Genomic DNA, 22002 nt, shown 5'->3' on the forward strand with positions numbered 1-22002 from the left:
TATTTTCACCCTTTTTAAACCAATGCAATGCAAAAGGTATTTTACTTAGAGAAGACAAAACTGAGGTTTCTTTCTATTTCGAGGCCCTGTACCCTTTTGGCCAGTTAAGTGAAGAGGTAAAGTAAATCTACCTTGCAGTGATCTAAAGTAACAGATGCCAAGAAAAGGTCATCCGCGTATTGACCCAAAATAAATCCCTGGGGGAACACCAGTGTGTTCAGCTCTTTTTTTTTTTATAGCTTGAGAAAAGATTGACAGAAACTCCATAAATCATTGGGTGAGTCACTGCCACAAAATATGGGACCCTCCGAATGAGAATGTGAAGAAGAATAGACTGTCTTCATGTGTGAGAAGACTGAACAGAGGTCAACCAGGATAAACCATGTGGTGATTGCAGGGATGCATTATAGCATAGTGTCAGGGTTAGGGAGCACAGGGAAGCTATGGGAAACTACATTTATGGTGCACAAGCCCTGTATGTTGGCCTTTCCCATTTTTTTTTATACTCAGAGTCAGGGTATTTTATCTACTAACATTAGGTGCCAAACTCCTTTGATTTATCAAATCAGCTATAAGACAAATTCCTGCCTCTGTCTCAGGTTTGAGGGACTACTTAGGGATTCAAGGTGGCTTTCTCTATGAATTGATCTTGATCTTCTTTGGTTCTGTTGATGCTGTGAAGATCACATGGTTGGTTGGTCCTGAGGACCATATTTTTGAAGGTACTTGGGATAGCAAATCAGTTAAATCAAAAGATCTCATTATTATCCACAAGTGGTAATCTTGCGAAGAAGGGCTAAAAATTGATTTTCTCCTTGCTGAGGTATATAGAAGTGGAACATAGTACAGTTCAATTTACATAAAATGCCCCAACAGATTAGCTGGTGAGGTAGGGCTGAGTAAGAAGGATAATTAAAAGTGATGTGTCTGAGGAAGATGGAGACGGGTTCCAAGATGTAATGGGGAACATGTTAATTAGAAATACCGACTGTATCTATCGACAAAAGAGGTAGTAAGTGAAACTCAGAGGCTTCCGAGATAGATTGGCTAGAAGTTGTGTCATTAAGGCAGGTTCTTCTATTGATCAGACAATGAACATAGTGACCTTTTTGATCAACAGAAATTAAGATGTTCTTGAAAGTGTAGGAATCTTTTTTTGATGGCCCTAAAACTCAAGGTAGGTGTTTTGCGTAACTTGGTTAAATTCAGAAGTATCTGTAGGAAGATGGACTGGTGTGTGGTGAGCACCTATGGTATTATCCACCTTATACCAGGTCCAGGTATCCCCTTTAGTGAAGTGTAGGCAGTGTAGGAAGACAGGGCTCCCTAGAGGTATCTGTGGATGAGCGACAAGGACTTATCTTGGAGACATGCAAAGCTTATGCAATACCACTATAGTCACACAGCACTTACACACATAAAAGAATTACACAGTGTTACAAAAATAAAGGTACTTTACTATAGTAACACATACTAAAATACTGGGTAGGCAATACCCCAACTGGAGGTATGTAGAAACACTATTATATGCACATTAGCAATCAGTAAATAGCATGAAAAGCATTAGGCATTTGTAAAAGCAATAGCAAACAGTGAGGGCTCTAGGGTAGGGTCAACCATATACTAAAAAAGTGGAATGTGAAAGGAAGTCCCCCCCCATCCAAGGAATGAGAATTAGTAGAGGGGAACTGGGGGAACTAGGACCCCAAGAGGTGAGTACCAGAGTGACCCCCAGCGACCAGGAGAGCAGAGGCAAGTACCTGGTTTTCCGCAACACTAACAGGAGGACCTTGGAAAAGGACTGTGCAAGACCCAACCAAGAATGGAAGAACCCAAAGGTGGATCCTGACAGAAGAGGACCTGCAAAAGAAGGGGACAAAGTCCAGTTCGAGATGGAGTGTCCGGTTCTGGCAGGAGCCACTACCCATCCTTCTGTGGATGCAGGACCAGGCCTACGGTGGACAAGTAAGGTCAGCAATGCAGCACAGGAGCCGAAGAGGAATTGCAGAAGTGATGCAAGTGATGTCCCACGTCGCCGGTCAAGATGCAGTTGGTTAGTGGTGCTGGAAAACCACCAACAAGCCTTGGTAAAGGCAAGAGTCCGAGAAGGAGGTTTTGCAAGGCTGAAGAAGACCAGCAAAGTCCAGGGGTCTCAATCCAAGGAGGGAACTCTGGGATGACCCTCAGCTGCTGGGAGAGTCACAAGAAAGGAGGCAACCCCCACAAGCGACACACGGGCAGCAGGCACAGGAGTCGCAGTGAGGACGGGCACTCCGCACACCTGGAGAGGAGTCCCACATCGCTGGTACGGCAGGCAGGAGACTGTGCTTTGCAGAGAAAAGTGCTGGAGGCAGGGGCTACACAGAGCCTGAAGATCCCTTGGAAGAAAAGCCAACAAGCCTTGGTAGCTTCAAGAGTTGCGTTGCAGAGGGGTACTGTCTTGCAAGGAAAGGCAAGGGCTTACCGTCTCCCAAGTTGAACAGCTGGTAGAGAGAACCAAGGAGACCACTCCAGACCATGACATGTGATGCAGGGTCCACGCAGTTCTGGAGGAGAGAGGATCCATGCTTCCGGTCGTCGTTGCAGTTGGTACCTGCAGATGCAAGGGAGTGGCTCCTTCACTCTAAGGGAGATTCCTTTTTGCTTCTTGTGCAGACTGAAGACTGGTCACCCTCAGAGGATGCACAGCCAGGGAAATGTTGCAGTTGCTGCAAGGAGCTGGAGAAACAATGTTGCAAGCAGAGTCGTCGATGGAGTTGCAGATTGACAGTTCCTGGAGGGTCCAGGTGCAGTCCTAGTGGCCAGAAGATGACATAAATGATGCAGAGCAGTCCTGCTGGAATCTTGCACGTCGAATATGAGGACCTACCCAAGAGGGAGACCCTAAATAGCCCAGGAAGGGGGATTGGTCACCTAGCAGGGTGAACACCTAGCAGGAGTTGGCTGTGACGTCACCTGTCTGACCTGGCCACTCGTATGCTCCCAAAAGCCTCTGCTCACCTTGGATTCAAGATGACAGAATCAAGTGGCCACCTGGAGGAGCTCTGGGCACTACCCCTGGAGTGGTGATGGACACACTCCCCTTTCCATTGTCCAGTTTCATGCCAGAGCAGGGATCAGGGGTCCCTGGACTGGTGCAAACCGGTTTATGCAAGAAGGGCACCAAATATGCCCTCCAAAGCATAGTGTGGAGGCTACCCCTTCCAAAGCCATGTAACATCTAATTCCAAAGGGAAAGGGTGTTGCTTCCCAGTCCCAAAGGAAATCCTTTGTTCTGCCTTCTTGGGCTTGAGCCCGTCAAACAGCAGGAGGGCAGAAACCTGTCTTTAGGATAGCAGCGGCACGAGCTGCCTGAAAAAACCTGGGAAACTGGTAGGAGCAAAGCTGGGGGCCCTCTAAGGAGCCCCCAGGGTGCATGGAATCATATAACCAGTACTGGCAACATTATTGGGGTATGATTCCGACATGTTTGATACCAAACATGCCCAGGTTCAGAGTTACCTTCATGTAGCTGGACACAGGTGACCTTAAAAATAAATTAGCCAGAAAAGATAAGGTTATAGAGAGATACCATGTAGACCCCAACAGTTTAGTTCTCAACTATCGTCCTTTCGGCAGCAGAGGCCTTGTGATGTGCAGTCTAATAAGCCAATGGGTGCTTGCACCTCTGATTGTGCTATGCATTCTAGTCTGATTACTTGGAATACAGCAGTGTCTGATAATTGAAGTCATGCTAGGTCCTGCTGGAATTCTGTTCAGACTGTACCTGCAATCAAATTGTTTGAACACTCCCCTTGCCCATTCCTTGCTTCCTTGCTAATTCTTAATGCTATCACAGTTAGCCCGGTGGTATTAGGATCTCAGGCTGGTGCTGCTGCATAGCAGTCTATGCTCTTCGGCTCACCCTTATCAGCCTGTTTTTGGAAAGGCTGCAAATAATTTTTTCTACATATTTTGTTATTGATATGGTTCACAATCCATTGCTCTAAAATTTGTTTTCAAGTTCGTCTTGTAAAGAGGTAATATGTGATAAGGATGTAATGTATATGTGGCTGTTTTGCTTGGACTGGTAAACATACATTAATTACTTAACCATAAATCACTTGCATTTGAACTTTATAATTTGTAGGCTAATGTCTTCATTGCAGTACATGCAATAACATTAGTGGTGCTTATTTCTTCATTAGGTCTTGTTTGGTAGAGTTTAGTTGACAACTGTCCCCTTCCTTTGTTTGAGTACATTTTTAATGCCCATTTGTGTCAGGTAGACATTTCAAAGATTGGACACACACTGTTTATTGGCAACAACATTATGCGAAGAGGGGCCTAGCACAAAGCTACTATCCTCTGTAACAACCTCGCCTTCAGTGTAGGGGAAGAAGACATGTGCCTACGAAGAGAGAGGATAAATGCAGTCATAGAGGTAAGGCTCAGTATACGTAGGGCAGAGATACCTGGCATGACAATGTACATTTTCCAAAGAGGAAGACTTGTCAATTATTTGGAGTATGAAATCTTATTACAAACACTTTCACTAGTTAGAATCTCCTGCTAATGTAAAGTCTCCCATACATTCCAATATTTGTTGACTTCTCCATCCAGGATATACTGGTAGTTACTTGCTAACTTTACCGGCATGCAGCAAAAATAACAGCAGTAAATAAAGCACAAGCCTGTCTATCAATACTAAATTTGCCAAAGTTGCACTTAGCGATTGACAGAAAAAGGTGACATTTTTCCAAATGACCATAGCAAATTGAATAGCGTCTTGCTAGAGGATGGGTCTATATTTATGGAGCTCCAGTTCCCTTTTGTGCTGAAAGTGACAATTTCTGCAAATGATACCGGAAATTGTAGTGCGTCTATCCCTGAGCCTTCAGGTTGTGCCCAACTACATGTTGCTGCCAAGACCACCTTCACTTTTTACAGTTAAGAAGCCCCAAAACAGAAACAACAAATTGTGATGACCTCCACTGTTACAACATCTCTGTTCCGGCATGTGTTTCCAGTGCTGAGGGTGCATATAAATCCTAACATAAGTCCTTCACCATGTTATTCCCATTGATATGCATAAAAAGCTGACTATCTCATAGAGACTTCTAGTTGCAGAACTTCCCCCAGGTGTCAGACTGAATCCAGAGATTTTACTTTGAGCAGTACTCCTGCACGCCATCAGGTGGCATCGATGGACTCTGCGGGCATCAGCGCGGTGGTTGCCGTGATGATGTTGCATTCATATATAGGTGCCACCCCGGTGCGCTGCTGTCAGTTCTTTTCTTTCCACGCCAGCCTATGCGCAGATCCAGAGAAGAGCTACCCCTAGCCATTTTTTACTACCTGCAACACTCTAGTCGAATTCTTTTAGACAAGTTTTGGATATGTCGAGGAATGTTCCATAAGACCGGTTTTACACCCTACGATTCCTGTCACCAAATGATGTCAGTAACGGATCCGCATCTTGTCTGCCTTTGGTGCCTGGAGCACAACCCAAAGTCGTGTTCTGAGTTTCGGGCCATGAACCCGAAGGCTTTGAGGCAGCGGTCCCTGAAGCACATAGCAGCCGGCACTTGACTCCGCATCGCTCCCGGTCTTGTTCGAGACCGCTCGTGGAGTCATCACCACTCCTCTTTGTCCAAGTCATCGGCACGATCAGGTCACAAGAAGTTGAAGAAGGCCAAACCTTCTTCGACTTCACCCCATCGCTCGGACGACACGATGCGGGAAGAGCAACGATGCTCTGGGCCTCCGCCTTCGGAGTCTGTGTCTAGGTCGGCTCTGGGCCTCCCCAGCTTTTCAGAAGCCGGTGCCACCGCTGCCCAGCTGAAAGAGTCCTATGAGGCCATGTGCCTCATCTTTGGGCAGAGCGGCCTTCAGGCCCAGGAAAGTAGGTGAGGGCCCCTTTGGGTTCCACGTCAGCAGCTTCGGCCCCAGCTCTGTTCTTGGATCCGTTAGAAAGCCATTCGTGCCAATGCAACCTTCCCTGGTGTCGGGACTGACGTTCACGGTCCTGACGTCAGTTGGGCTTGCAATCGACATCAATCATATACTTATCCCTGACGACCCGGATCGGCGTTGCTTGACTTCAATTCTGTTTTCGATGGGCTCTCCTGGGCCAAGGGCGGATCCAGACCCTTCTTTCTATGGGTATGGGAATAGTGTAGAGGGGTCACTGGACCCTTTAGAATACCAGCTTGATCCTGACATGGACTGGGTTCAGGATTTGGGTGAGGCTAGCACACTAGATACTTCTCCTGACACTGGCATACTTTCTTCCCCTACCATGGCTACAGAGGAGGGCGCTTCATACTCCATGGTGTTAAGAAGGGCTGCTGAGGTTTTGGTCCTCGAGCTTCTCCTGTGGAGGTCAGGACTAACCTCCTGACAGAGGTGCTTCAGCCTTCCAACTCAGAACCCCTCTTTCCCTTTAATGAAGCCCTTACTGAGGTTCTACTTGGCACCTGGTCCATGCCCAGCACAGAGGCTCCTGTGAATAGGTCGGTTGCCCACCGCCATCTGCCTGTGCCAACCGACCCAAAATACCTGATCCAACATCCTACGCCTGAGATCCTTGTGATCCAAGCTTCTTCATCATGTGGCACATTTCCTTCCACTCCCCTGGATAGGGAATCAAAAAGACTGGTTAACCTTGGGAAGAAAATGTTTTCTTCCACCAGTCTAGTACTGCAGTTCGTGAACACTGCATGCCTTTTAGGCCTCTGGAGGAGCCCTGGCAGGTTCGCTCCCAAGCTGTAACTGACGGGAGAGATGCTGCAAAGAACATGATTTGCTGTGGAGTGGATATGACTGACATTAGGCAGATCGGTTGCGTCGACAGTGGCCTTGAGGCGCCACACCTGATTGAGGACGTCTGGCTTTTCAGGGGATGACCAGCAATCTCTGAAGGACGTGCCCTTTGAAGGCACCCGTCTGTTCGGAAACCAAGCAGACTCAGCACTCGAACGCTTTAAGGAGTCCTTTGGCCTCGGTGCTGCTCCTCGCCCCCACAGACCGCTTTTCGGCCTTTCGTGGCTACAGAATGGGCACCCAACCACGTTCATTTCCAAGCGCCCACTGACCCGCGCATGCTTCACAGCCTCTACGCGGCCGCGGGATCCTATGTGCTTGTGCATCAGGGAGCCAGTGGTCCACCCAGTCCACTCCCACCCCCTCCACTGACTCCAAGCCTTCCTAGTCCGTTGGACCATTCTGGACCAGTTGGCGGCAGGATTCGCTATCACCTGCCCCACTAGTAATCCATCACCACGGAAAGGTGGGTTTTGCAAATTGTCCGAAGGGGCTACTCCCTCACCTGCGAGACTTTCCCCTCTGACCATTACACCATCATACGATCATCTGTCGGAGGATGATTTGGCACTTATCCATGAGGAAGTCAATGCTCTCTTGGCCAAGGGTGCCATAAAGAGGGTCCCTGTGCCAGAAGAAGGTCGTGGTTGCTATTCCCGCTACTTTCTGGTGCCCAAAAAGGACAAGGGCCTTCGCCCTATCCTAGCTCTCCGGTCCCTCAATCTCTTCCTCAAGAAGGAGAAGTTCAAAATGCTAACTCTAGCTAAGGTCCTGTCTGCCTTGGACCCTGGAGAAAGTGATGGTAGTGGTTGCAGATCATCAGAGCAGGTTAGGGGTTTCAGTCTTCCCCTACCTCGACGACTGGCTGTTGAAGGCGAACTCACCCCAGGTTGTTGTCTCCTACCTCCAGACTACAGTGAACCTCCTGCATTCATTTACTATAAATGTGCCGAAGTAAGACCTAACTCCCTCTCAGATGTTTCTTTTCATTGGAGCTGTTCTGGACACAGTGCAGTTTCGGGGTTATCTTTCCGAAAAGCAAGCCCAGGATATTCAGGCTATGATTCCAATGTTTCACCCTCTATCCTTGATTTCGGTGAGAATGACTCTGAGGCTGTGGGGTCACCTGCATTCTGCTGGTCTAACAGGCTAGATGGCATATGCGGGCTCTGCAATGGGACCTGAAGTTCCAGTGGGTGCGGCACATGGGGAATCTCTCCGTCAAGGTCCAGATCTCGGAGGGGACTGTGCTAGATCTGCAGAGATGGCTATTGAATCCAGATTGGGTCAACAGCAGATCTCTCCCCCTTCCCTAACCAGATCTCACAGTAGTGACAGATGCGTCACTCCTGGGATGGGGCGGCCACATCAGAGATGCGGTGACCAGAGGCCTCTGGTCTCCGGGGGAGTCCGGGGTCCACATCAACCTTTTGGAGCTCTTGGTGATCCGACTTGCATTGAAAACATTCCTTCCCTCTCTCAAAGGGAAACTGGTGCAGGTGCTTACCAACAACACCACCACCATGTGGTACTGCAACAAGCAGGGCAGAGTGGGGTTGTGGACCCTCTATCAAGAGGCACTCTGCCTCTGATCATGGCTGGAACGCCAGGGCATTTCACTGGTGGTTCAACATCTGGTGGGCTCTCTGAACGCCAGAACAGACGAACTTAGCCGTCGATGCATAGTTGATCATGGGTGGTATCTCCATCCGGAGGTGGCACAAGGTCTCTTTCAGCAGTGGGGAGAGCCTTGGTGAGATCTGTTCGCCTCTGCAGAGAACGCGCAATGTCAGCTATTTTGCGCGTTGGAGTTTCAAAGGTGGCACTATGCTTTTCGTCACGAGTGAAGATCAGGCACAACCAGGCCCAAGTAATCCTGGTGCCTCTGGACTGGGCACCAAGAGTCTGGTATCCTGAGCTATTGAGCATGGCCATTGATCCTCCGATCAGACTGCCCCTTCTGGAGGATCTTCTGTCGCAACAGTAGGGGATGGTCCTTTACCCCAACCTGTCCAGTCTCCATCTCCTTGCGTGGAGCATCTACTTTCACAGCTCCACCCACTTTAGTACACAGTGTTGAACTGTTCCATACTTCTGTCATCCGTGAATAGCCCTGTGTTGCTTCCAAGCCAGGTTACCAGTACTTAAGTTTCAGAACAAAATAAATATTGCAGCCATATTTACTAAGATTTAAATATGTTTCCATTAAATATGAAATATATACTGTAGAAACAGAAACTAATTGTTTTGTGAGGATAAATGCTTCAGCTTAAAAGTAGTTAACAAGATCCTTTATGTCCCCGTGATGGTAATTGTAGGAAGCTGGCTATGTATATACAATATCAAAATGAGATATAGTGTGCACAGAGTCCATTGGTTCCTCATAGGATTAACAGAGGCTAAAGTAGATAATGCTACTGCTCTCTTTTGTGGGAGTGTGGTCGAGCAGTTAGGCTTATCAGAGGGTTGTGCAAAACATTTGTTGTACACACACAAGCAATAGAAGAAGCACACACTTAATGACCTAACTCCAAACCAATGGTTTTTTAATATAGCAAAAATATATTTTCTAGAACCACAAGATTCAAGTTGCAGGTAAGTACTTCAATAGATTGGTATTTCACATATGAATCAATAATCTGATTTAAAAGTTAACACAGTGCAATTTTCAGAAACAGTTCCTGGAGGGAACAAAAGTTAGTATGATTTACAGGTAAGTAGTTGACTTACACTTTCAGTCTCCGGGAGTTAGGAAGTCCACAGGTTGGGATTCAAGTTAAACACCCACCACCAGCAATCTGGGCTGGCCGGGTGCAGAGGTCGAAGTTGAGGCAACCTAACCTGGGCTCCCAAGGAGACTGGGGGCACTTGGTTTCAGATTTGCCGGTAGGTAAGTACCTGCATTTTCAGAGGGCAGACCTGGGGGCTTTAGTGGAGCACTGGGGGGGCCACATGTAGGCACCAAACATATACTCTCGGCGGCACAGGGGGTGCCGGGTGCAGGCCGCAAACAGAGGGGCGGGCTCCCAATGCTTTTCTATGGCGGGACCCGGGGGCTCTTTGAGGCTGCAGGCTGGGCCCAGGGGGTCGTTTAGGAAAACCACAGGCTGGACAAGTAGGACCAGCCGCCTGCTGAATGTTGCTGCACCGGTGGTCGGGTTCTCCAAGGCCTGGGGACTGTGGGTGCAGTGTACCTTTAGGTGTTGGATATCTTCATCCGGAGCTTTCGCGGTCAGGGGGCTCCTCTGGATGCACACTGCAGGTGTCATTGTGAGGGGCAGGAGAGTTCAACCCAGGGTTGGCAGTTGCTCGTAATCGCCTGGGGATCATCTCTAGCTGGTTGGACTACCTGGACACGGTCCATGGGCGTCGGGTGCAGAGTGGTCAGGACTCACGGATCCAGGGAGGCACTGTAGTCCTTCGTGTAGTTTCTGTTTGGACAGAGACACTGTCTTCAGGAGTTCTTCGTCCTTTGTGATACAGGGTAGTCCTCTGGAGCTTTAGCTTGGCTGAGGTCACTAGTCCCGCGTCGCTGTTCGGGTGCAGGTTATTTGAAGCAGGAGACAGGCCGGTGGGGCTGGGGCTAAGTCCGTTTTTGGCTCGCTTCTTCTCTGCAGGGGTTTTAGCTTAGCAGTCCTTTTTCTTTCTTGTCAGGTCTCCAGGAATCCTACAAGCTGAATTCAGGGAGGCCCTTAAATACAAGATTTAGGTGCGTTACAGGGGTCAGAGGGCAGTAGCCAAAGGCTACAGTCCCTGAGGATGGCTACACCATTCCTATGCCCACTCCCTTTGGTGAGGGGGCACATTCCTAACCCTATTGGTCCCTGTCCTCCAAACCAAGATGGAGGATCCTGCAAGGAGGGGGTCACTTCATCTCTGGACACCTTAGATGTGGTCCCAGCTGAAATGGTCACTTCTCCTTGTTTTTCTTAAGTTTCCCACTGAACTTGTTGCCAAAAGTGGGTATTTGTCCGGGGGGCTGGCATCTCCACTAGCTGGATTGCCCTGGGGCACTGTAAACGGAGGCCTGAGCCTTTGAGGCTCACTGCCAGGTGTTATTTCCTGCAGGGGGAGGTGTGAAGCACCTCCATCCATAGCAAGCTTTGTTTCTAGCCTCAGAGAGCACAAAGGCTCTCACCCTATGGGGTCAGAAACATGTCTACTAGTGCCAGGCTGGCACAGCCCAGTCAGTCTTACACTAGACGGTTACGTAAAATACAGGGGGCATCTCTAAGATGCCCTCTGTGTACTTTTTAGAATACATCCAGCACTGGCATCAGTGTTGGTTTATTATGCTGAGAAGTTTGATACCAGACTTACCAGTATGCAGTGAAGCCATTATGGAGCTGTGAAGTTCGTAATGACAAGCTCCCAGACCATATACTTAATATGGCCACACTGCACTTACAATGTCTAAGAATGGGGTGAGACACTGTAGGGGCATATTGCTCATGCAGCTATGCCCTCACCTGTGGTATAGTGCACCCTGCCTTAGGGCTGTAAGGCCTGCTAGAGGGGTGACTTACCTATGCCACAGGCAGTGCATTGTGGGCAGGGCACCCTGAGAGGGATGCTATGTTGACTTTGCCTTTTTTTCCCCACCAACACACACAATCTGCAATGGCAGTGTGCATGTGTTTGGTGAGGGGTCCCTTAGAGTGGCACAACACATGCTGTCGCCCTTAGGGACTCTTCCTGGTCACTGGGCCCTTGGTACCACTGGTACCTTTTATAAGGGACTTATCTGTGTGCCAGAGGTGTGTCAGTTGTGGAAACAATGGTACATTTATAGGGAAAGAACACTGGTGCTGGGGCCTGGTTAGCAGGATCCCAGCACACTCTCAGTCAAGTCAGCATCAATAACAGGCAAAAAGGGGGGGTGTAACTGCAACAATGGCCAGTTTCCTACAGTAATATAGGACCATATTATCGGTTTTACATTATTATTTATAGTACGTTTACTTTAGGGCAGTTAGCTTGTAAACAGTGTTTTTCAAACAAGGAAATTGTCATTGAAAAAAGTAAGTGAAATACTAGACTGTACATTTTGGATGTATGTAGCAAAAAGAAGAGAAAATCTTTAGTTAATGTAGTTAAGAATATTGAATTTTGTTTCCTTTTCTCCTTTTCCTATAAAGATTTTCACTTGATTTGATGCATTTGTCTGATTACTAATTTTGTAACACATTTACAGAATATTTTAGGTAGTGAAGGTAATTAGCTGAAACTGTATAGACCTTCTCTTATTCTAAAAGAAAGCAGGTACGCTTGTTTTATAGCCTTTTATTTTAAATTGTAACACTTATATTCTTTTGTAGGTGATTGCACAATATTTCCAGCAGTGCGAGATTTAATGGCAAATCTGACCCTGCCACCTGGAGGCCGTCCATAGACACTACTGTTTTTTGCCATGGATGAGAAAGACTCTGGTTGGAAGAGCAGCAAAGATGCAAATACCAGTTTCTTATGAAATGTAGCCTTTTGATTTCCGAAGAAAGGATATTCTGGCGTTCATATTTTTGAAGCGCTCAAAGGAAAAAGAAACTGGCAACTACTTTCAGGGATGCACTTCTTTTTCATAAAAAAAGTAAATTAATTTAAAAAATGTTTTGTATAGTGCTCTTGTATAGTGTGTTTTACTAGAACACATTTCAATATAGGATATAGGGTCTCCAATCCCCATTCATAGATTTAATATTCTGTTTTATACTACAGACATTATGAAAATGCCAAACACTTTTGTTTATTTAAATGTGTTTTCTTATGTTTTGTGTAATACTTTTTTTTTAAAGTTAAGGTTGTCAATTTGGAATACTGTAAAGCTGTGACAAAACTTTATAATGAAGCTGTATTTTAATACGAATGCTTTGAATTCTACCACGAATATGAATCGGACTTGTTGTAAATGTCCTCGGGAAGCAATATTTAATAAATCATATAAAAAGGTGATCAAAAATATTGTTTTCTTTTCCTGTTTGATGGTAATGTCTCTGTATGGATAATAAAACACATTGATTACATGAGACTAAGCAGCAAATAGGGAGGAGTGTATACTTTTATATGATTATGGTATCCTTTTGTAATTCAGCGCATAGCGTATATGGATTATACCAGGTAACGGAGTGAAATGCAGAAGACTTTCTAGTACAATGTTACTGCAATCCCTACATTCATTGATGTTTAAAGGATTTAAATCTCTTCAACCTTTCATCTGCTATATTCAGATAACAGTGTTGATTATTTTAGCAATAAAAGACATTACAATATGTAATTCTTTAGCGATCAGAAAGTTACAACAGCAATTTTCATTAATGTCCTCTCATCTACCTATTGCTGTACAATTCAGTACTGCAGATACATTTCCACACAGTGCACAGTTCAGTTCAAAGCAACACAGTGTTTTTTTGGCTAATATGCTTTACCTTCCAGATTTGGTGTAAAAATTGAAAAGGCTCTCTACCATCTGGAACATTGTGTGTGTAGATCTGGTAATATTAGGAGAACTGTTGTATGAAGGCAAAAAGACAGATGCACATTTTTAGAGTGTTTGTTTCTAAAGTCGCAGTGCCATTTTTGTCAATAACTGGTATACTTACAAGGGAACGGAAGGATATCGATCGCCATCTTGATGCGTTAGCCATGCACTGTAAAATGGCAAACCCACAGCATGATTGGATGGAATAAGGAATGGGACTCCAGAGAACTGAACCTGTCTCAACAGCAGATTAGATCCAAAGTAGATCTAAGAGACTAACAACTCTACTACTTTGTCATTGGTTAGTACTCAGGACTTAAAATAAAAGATCCTGCTTGTTGAAGGATAATAGGATGGTGTAAGGAAATGCCTCCTTGGCATGGTTACCCCCTAAGTTTTTGCCTTTGCTGAAGCTAAGTTATGATTGAAAGTGTGCCGGGACCCTGCTAACCAGGCCCCAGCACCAGTGTTCCTTCCCTAAACTGTATCTTTGCTTCCACAGTTGTCACAGCCCTGGCACTCAGATAAGTCCCTTGTAACTTGTTGTCAACACCAGGACAGTGCGCGCTCTACGGGCATCTAGAATGCAAAAAAACAACACTCGCAAGATAATGTAATTTATGCATTGTGATGATATGTTATTGTTTAACCTTTTGCATTGCAGAATTCCATCCAAAAGATTCATTTTTAAGGTGCTTATAAATACTGTACATTTGCAATGTATTGCTGCAGACATTCAGAGTGTGTTAGGGTGTGGTCCCTTTCCAGGGCCTTCTAGAGACTTTCCCTGCAACATGCCTGGGCGTGGTTCTAGGCTGGGCCAAGACTCTATAAAGGAGAGTCAGCCCAACTTCCAGTGCTCACTATTCAGAGGTCCCGGTGCAGAGCACAGCTTCTTCCTGAGCTCCTGTCCCGGCGGCCTATTTGGATTTTCCAGTCTTCTGCACTCATCTCTCATTGGTGATCACTGTTTCCAGGCGGTAAGACGGTGTTTGGATATTTTCCAACACCGTAATTGAGAATTTTCATATTCTTGATTTTAATTCTTAAATGAATAACAGATTACTTGTGCGCTGCCATTTTTTGGAATCTGTATGGTGGTTTGCAAATAGGGAGGACGCGCAATTTATTCCATAAAGATTTGACTTCGTTATTACATTGTTGTTCATTGCGCGCTGATATTTCTTGACATTTACATGATGTTTTACGAGTTGGCAAGATGTGCAACTCGTTTGATGAGCATTTAATTTTGTTGTTCATTGTGCGCTACCATTTTCTTGACATTTACAAGGTTGGTCACTTCTCGTGTGTAATTCTTGCTGTTCATTGTGCGCTACCATTTTCTGGCATTTACATGGTGGCATTCGAATCGGCATCACGCGCGATTCTTTCCTTGAGTGTTTTTTCATGTTATTCATACTGCGCTACCATTTCTTGGCATTTGCGGGGTGGCATTTGAATCGACAAGACGCGCAATTTTTTTCCTGAGTGCTTTTCATGTTGTTCATTGTGCGCTACCATTTCTTGGCATTTCTATGGTGGCATTTGAATCGGCAAGACGCGCAATTCTTTCCTCGTGTATAAATTATGTAAATTACTGTGCGCTACCATTCTAAGATGTTTTCTTGGTAGCATTTCAAGTTGACACGTCGCGTGATTTATTCCTTGAATCTACGTTGTGTGATTTCATGGTGCACAATCCTTTACGGTGTTTAATACTCATATAAAAATCTGCAATGTGCGCAATTCACTTTCCAGTGTTTTTTCTGAGATGAACACAACAATACCAGAGTTCTAGATGTAATGCTGTGTGTTCCTGATATGTATTCTTAAAAGGAGATTCATATGGTTGTTTAGAAATTGCTCAGAGTGTTTTCTGATTCTCATGCTAAAGAAAGTACTTGAAGCTGAAAGTCCTTTTTAACTTTTCCTGTTTCCTCCTCAGGTATTCGGTCATCTAAAGCCTACTCAGTTTTAGGACTATTCTAGGGTTGTTTATGTTTTTTCGGAAAAGACGAAGCTTAGAGTTGTAGCATGGTACTGATTTCATGAGATGTAATTTTGATGTTGTGTTTTAACCTTTTGCTTCCTACAGGTCTCCTTCCCAGCTGTTCCCGACCTAATCCCATTTTCCCCACTTGGACTCTCTTAGACTCTGTGATAAATCTAATCAGAGTTTTGGAGCTGTCTTGTGGTGGAAGTGTTGGGAACGTGCACAGACCCTGAGGATCTGGTGACTCTGACACTTGTACCCCTGGTACCAAGGGGCCTGATGCCAGGGAAGTTCTCGAAGGGCTGCAGCATGTCTTATAGCACCCTGGGGACCCCTCACTCAGCACATGCACACTGCCTCACAGCTTGTGTGTGCTGGTGGGGAGAAAATGACTAAGTTGACATGGCATTCCCCTCAGAGTGCCATGCCAACCTCACACTGCCTGTGGCATAGGTAAGTCACCCCTCTAGCAGGCCTTACAGCCCTAAGGCAGGGTGCACTGTACCACAGGTGAGGGCATATGTGCATGAGCACAATGCCCCTACAGTGTCTAAGCAAAACCTTAGACATTGTAAGTGCAGGGTAGCCATAAGAGTATATGGTCTGGGAGTTTGTCAAACACAAACTCCCCAGTTCCATAATGGCTACACTGAAAACTGTGAAGTTTGGTATCAAACTTCTCAGCACAATTAATGCACACTTATGCCAGTGTGCAATTTATTGTAACATACACCCAGAGGGCATCATAGAGATGCCCCCTGAATACCAATCCGACTTCTAGTGTAGACTGACCAGTTTCTGCCAGCCTGCCACACACCAGACATGTTGCTGGCCACATGGTGTGAGTGCCTTTGTCACTCTGTGGCCAGGAACAAAGCCTGTTCTGGGTGAAGGTGCGTCACACCTCCCCCTGCAGGAACTGTAACACCTGGCGGTGAGCCTCAAAGGCTCACCCCTTTTGTTAAAGCGCCTCAGGGCATTCCGGCTAGTGGAGATGCCCGCCCCTCAGGCCACTGCCCCCACTTTTGGCGGCAAGGCTGGAGGAGATAATGAGAAAAACGAGGAGTCACCCACCAGTCAGGACAGCCCTAAGGTGTCCTGAGCTGAGGTGACCCCTGCCTTTAGAAATCCTCCATGTTCAGTTTGGAGGATACCCCCAATAGGATTAGGGATGTGCCCCAATCCCCTCAGGGAGGAGGCACAAAGAGGGTGTAGCCACCCTCAAGGACAGTAGCCATTGGCTACTGCCCTCCCAGACCTAAACATATCCCTAAATTCAGAATTTAGGGGCACCCTGGATCCCAGGAAATCCGATTCCTGCAACCTGAAGAAACAAGAAGGACTGCTGACCTACAAGCCTGCAGAGAAGGAGGAAGACGACCACTGCTTTGGCCCCAGCCCTACCGGCCTGTCTCCAACTTCGAAAACCTGCAACCAGCGACGCATCCGACAGGGACCAGCGACCTCTGAAGCATCAGAGGACTGCCCTGGACTAAAGGATCAAGAAACTCCTGTGAGCAGTGGCCCTGCTCAAAACCAGCTACTTCTTTGCAACAAAGAAGCAACTTCCAAAGACTGCACGTTTCCCGCCAGAAGCGTGAGACTTCACACTCTGCACCTGACGCCCCCGGCTCGAGATCCTGAGAACAAAGACCACAGGGAGGACTTCCCGGCGACTGCGAGCCTGTGAGTAGCCAGAGACGGCCCCCCCTGGACCCCCACAGCGACGCCTGCAGAGAGAATCCAGAGGGTCCCCCTGACCGCGACCGCCTGTAACAAGGGACCCGACGCCTGGAACCAGCACTGCACCCGCAGCCCCCAGGACTTGAAGGAACCAAACCGTAGCGCAGGAGTGACCCCCAGGCGACCCTCTACCTAGCCAGGTGGTGGCTGTCCCGAGAAGCCCCCCGTGCCTTCCTGCACCGCTAGAGTGACCCCTGGGTCCCTCCATTGAAACCAATACAAAACCCAACACCTTCTTTGCACACTGCACCCAGCCGCCCCTGTGCCACTGAGGGTGTGTTTTGTGTCCCTACTTGTGTCCCCCCCCCCCCAGTGCTTAACAAACCCCCCCGGTCCGCCCCCGAGGACGCAGGTACTTACCTGCTGGCAGGCTTGAACCGGAGCTCCCCTGTTCTCCATTGGCGCCTATGTGTTTTGGGCACCTCTTTGTCCTCTGCACCTGACCGACCCTGAGCTGCTGGTGTTGTAACTTTGGGGTTGCCTTGAACCCCCAATGGTGGGCTGCCTATGCCCCAGGACTGAGACTTGTAAGTGTTTTGCTTACCTCCCAAACTAACCTTTACTTACCTCCCCCAGTAACTGTTGATTTTTGCACTGTGTCCACTTTGAAAATAGCTTATTGCCATTTTTACAAAGACTGTATACGATATTGCTTTCATTCAAAGTTCCTAAAGTATCTAAGTGAAGCACCTTGCATTTAAAGTGTTGCTGCAAATCTTGAACCTGTGGTTCTTAAAATAAACTAAGAAAATATATTTTTCTATATAAAACCCTATTGGCCTGGAGTAAGTCTTTGAGGGTGTGTTCTTCATTTATTGCCTGTGTGTGTACAACTAATGCTTAACACTACCCTCTGATAAGCCTACTGCTCGACCACACTACCACAAAAGAGAGCATTAGAATTATCTAATTTTGCCACTTCTTAACTCTAAGGGGAACCCTTGGACTCTGTGCACACTATTTCTTACTTTGAAATAGTATATACAGAGCCAACTTCCTACAGATGGTTATTTCCTGGGAGAAGAGGAACAAAGAATAGGAGTCAGAAACTAAGCTGAGACCCTGAAGGGAAAGAGAACTGTTTGTACAGCACATGAGACTGTCTGAATAGAACTTATCAAAAGTACAGGTTTGCTTCGCCCAGATGCTTTTGTTCTTAATTCTTGTAGGGGGATGGCTGAGTTCATGGTGTACACCTACGCTGTGGCACCTATACTGAGTCCAGGCAACCCTTAGTGATAGTGAACAGGTGTCCAGATAGCAGAAGCTCCTTAGGGGTAGCTCGGACGAACAACGAAAGCTTAGCCAGGAGGAATGTAAAGCAGTTGCAATACCAGAGGAGCCAGACAGTAACATACTCACTAGAAAGAACCACACAAGTGTTGCAAAAATAAAGGATACTTTATTACAGCACTACTACTAAACTGACAGTAGTATATCTCCCTTTGGAGATATTGCACACAATATACACACAAAATAACCATCAGAAATAGCATAGAAATATAAAGGCCCCTAGGGAATGGCCAAACCATATAGTAAAAAAGTGGAATGTGAAATAGTGATGCCAGCCAAGGTAAGTGTAGTAGTTAGCTTGGGGCTGGGGCAGTTAGGAACACCAGAGGTAAGTACAGTAAGTGACCCCAGCAGCCGGGAGTAAGGCAGTTACCCACCCAGTTGCCCCAAAGACTAACACAGAGAGTGTTGGTTGGAGTTTGTGGAATTGAGGACCCTTCCCAGCGGACCCCAAGGAAAAAAGCAGGCAAGAGGATGGATGGAGAGTGCTCCCACCCCAGGATACCCAGGAGGCAGGAGTACCTTTACTAGGGACCCGGATGCGCAGAGGGGAGAAGGGAGGCTCTCAGAAGACTGTGGATGCCACAGTTTGTCCAGCTGCTGTCCCGACCCTTGGACCAGGCCAGTGGAACCCAGTGACGGATTCCAGACGTGGAGGACCTGCAAAGGAAGGGGATGGAGTCCAGCAGCCTTGGAGGTGCCCAGTTGGTGCAGTGGCAATGCCCACCATCCTGAAAGTGAAGTTCTTGCAAGTCAGTGAAAGAAAAGTTCAGCTGCGGGATCCAGGACCTGCAGAAGATCCCAGGGGTCACATATGAGATGTCCCTCAATGGTCGCCGGATTGTAGGAGGGTTAGTGACCAGCCAGGTCACCAACAAGCACTGGCAAATCCAAACAGGAGTTCCAGAAGAGTTTGCAAAGTTTTGGAGACCAGCAAGGTCCAGGAGACTCTACTCAGGAGGGGGAGTCAGGGCTGGCCTTCAGCACACATGACGGCCAACAGAAGTCGATGGAGGCCCTACTACTGACCCACAGGCGCAGGACACAGGGATTCACAAGGAGGCCTTACCAGCCCAACAAAACAGAAGTCCCACCTCCCTGGAGTCGCAGGACAGGGGCTGAACTTCAGATTGCTTGAGGCCATGGCTTCTTGGAGCCTGAAGATCTCCCAGAGGAAGAGTCAACAAGCCTTGGTAAGTGCAGCAGTCGTGGTGCACAGGGGTTCCAGTCCAGGAGCAGAGCCTACAGTCTCGCAAGTTGGTTAGAAGACCAGCAGGACCCAGAGGGCGCCACAGACTCACCACCTGTGTTGCAGGACCTTCAGATGTTCGTGGACAGCAGACCCCCACCAGCCTGTCGACGTCTGGAGGTGCCTGCGGTTGCAGGGAAGTGACTCCTTCACTCCAAGGGAGATTCCTTCTTGCTTCCTTGTGACCCTGAAGGATGCACAGCCTTGGATGTTGCAGAATACATGCAGGATCCAGAGAAACAATGTTGCAATGGGAGTCTTCCCACTAGAAAGCAGACTTGTTCGGTTCCAGCCAAGACCAGCAGTGGTTCCAGAGGTCAGGAGCAGGAAATGTCTTGCAGAGAGTTCCTTGTAGAGTCTGCTTGACGAATCTGAGGACCCACCCACAAGGGAGCCCTTAAGTAACCCTAAAAGGGGGTTGGTTGCTCTCTGCTGTGACCCACCTATCAGAGGAGGTCAGGGATGTCATCTACCTGCCCTAACTAGTCAGATGCTCCCAGGGTCCTCTGCACATCTTATTTTGGCAGAGTTCTGTGCATTTCCCTAGGGGAGGAGCGGGACAGGGGGGTGGTCTCTCCCCTGTCCTTGTAGTTTCACTCCATAATGGGAACCAGGGGTTCCTGAACTGGTGAAAACCGGAATGAGCAATGAGGGCACCAAATGTGCCCTTCAAAGCAGTCTGGTGGCCCTCCGAGGCAACTCCACCCCAGCCCTTAGACACCTAATACACAGGGAGAGGTGGTCATACCTCTTCATTGCAGGAAATACTTTGTTCTGCGGAGCCGAAACCACAGGCTGTATCTTCGGACCGAAAAAGTTATCCACCACTTCGGAGCCAAAAAAATCTTTTTACACAGAGGAACAAGGACTTTGGAGCCAATTAAAACACAGCTCAAAAACAATTGTTCATCAATCCTCTAAAACAGCTAAAACATCAGAATATCTTTCTGAAGACTCAGATATTCAACCAATCCTTGAAATCATGGACACCAAACAAAGAAGGATACATATCCAAAAGGAGACTGGCAAGATCATTGCTTCACAAACTAAGAGAAAGCTGGCGTTTTTAAGAGTATTCTGACACTGCTCCACCACCAGCAAAGATATTTAAAAGGAAGGAGAAACCATTACCTTTACAGATTTCTCCACCACATTCGCCACAACTTTCTTTCTCTCCACCACCTACTACCCCACTACCATGGCCCTCACCACACATTCACATACATATTCTCATGGAGATACGGTTCACCCCTGGGACTTGTATTACCCAGATCCCATACCGCTAAATGATCCAGACTTCTATCTGTCCAAACCTTCACCACCAGAGGAAAGCACGGCTTATACACAGGTCATTTCGAGAGCAGCTGCATACCATGGGCTTCAAATGCATGCTGAGCCTCTGGAGGAAGATTCTCTTTTCAACACATTGTCCTCCACCCACTCACAATACCAGTGCTTGCCGATGCTGCCTGGTATGCTTAGACATGCAGACAACATCTTTAAAGAACCTGTTAAGGCTAGAATAGACACAAAATACAAGCCTGTGCCAACAGACCCAGTTTATATCACACAACAGGTACCACCAGACTCTGTTGTAGTCAGTGCAGCAAGAAAAAGGGCCAATAGCCAATCTTCAGGGGATACCCCTCCCCCTGACAAAGAAAACAGAAAGTTTGGTGCAGCTGGTAAAAGGTTAGTTACACAAGCAGCTAACCAATGGCGTATTGCCAATTCACAAGCCTTGCTAGCAAGGTATGACAGGGCACACTGGGACGAAATGCAGGAATTCTTACAATACCAGAAGAGCGTCAAAAAAGAGCAAAACAAATTGTTGAGGAGGGTCAAGCAATTAGCAATAACCAAATAAGATCTGCTCTTAACGCAGCCGATACAGCAGCTAGAAGCACAACCACTAGCATAACCATCCGTAGGCATGCATGGTTGAGATCTTCCAGGTTTAAACCAGAAATCCAACAGGCAGTGCTCAATATGCCCTTTGATACAAAACATCTATTTGGACCTGAGGTTGATACAACTATTGAGAAACTCAGGAAGGACTCTGACACTGCAAAAGCTATAGGAGCCCTATACACTCTACAGAGGTTCCTTTCGTAAACAACAATTTAGAGGAGGTTTCAAGCCCCAGTCTACAGAGGCTTCCACCTCGCAAACTGAACAAGGTCAGCAGCACTACCAAAGAGGAGCATTTAGAGGCTCTTACATAGGTCAACATTTCAGAGCCAGAGGCAAATTTCAAGCCTCAAAGAGTGTCACCACTCCCTCAAAACAGTGACTTCATCAGTATACCACAACCCCACACATCTTCTGTGGGGGGCAGACTGCAGCAATTCCACTCCCAATGGCAAAACATCACCACAGCCCAGTGGGTGCTTTCAGTTATCCGCAATGGTTACTGTGTAGAACTCATTCCTCTCCAAACATTCC

At 47.1% G+C, this 22002-nt stretch overlaps 1 protein-coding gene across 2 annotated transcripts in view; it reads left to right on the forward strand.

Annotated features, from left to right (window-relative positions):
• Positions 1 to 12760, forward strand: part of MED14 (mediator complex subunit 14) — an 801766-nt gene extending 789006 nt beyond the window's left edge. For both annotated transcript variants that reach the window (XM_069204216.1, XM_069204217.1), the window contains one exon: positions 12123 to 12760. In XM_069204216.1, the coding sequence (XP_069060317.1) occupies positions 12123 to 12196 (74 nt within the window). In that variant the 3' untranslated portion in view covers positions 12197 to 12760. The remainder of the gene's footprint in view (positions 1 to 12122) is intronic.
• The last annotated feature ends 9242 nt before the right edge of the window (positions 12761 to 22002 follow it).

Source organism: Pleurodeles waltl, chromosome 8, assembly GCF_031143425.1.
Source record: "Pleurodeles waltl isolate 20211129_DDA chromosome 8, aPleWal1.hap1.20221129, whole genome shotgun sequence".
In the NCBI taxonomy this organism is placed as follows: domain Eukaryota; kingdom Metazoa; phylum Chordata; class Amphibia; order Caudata; family Salamandridae; genus Pleurodeles; species Pleurodeles waltl.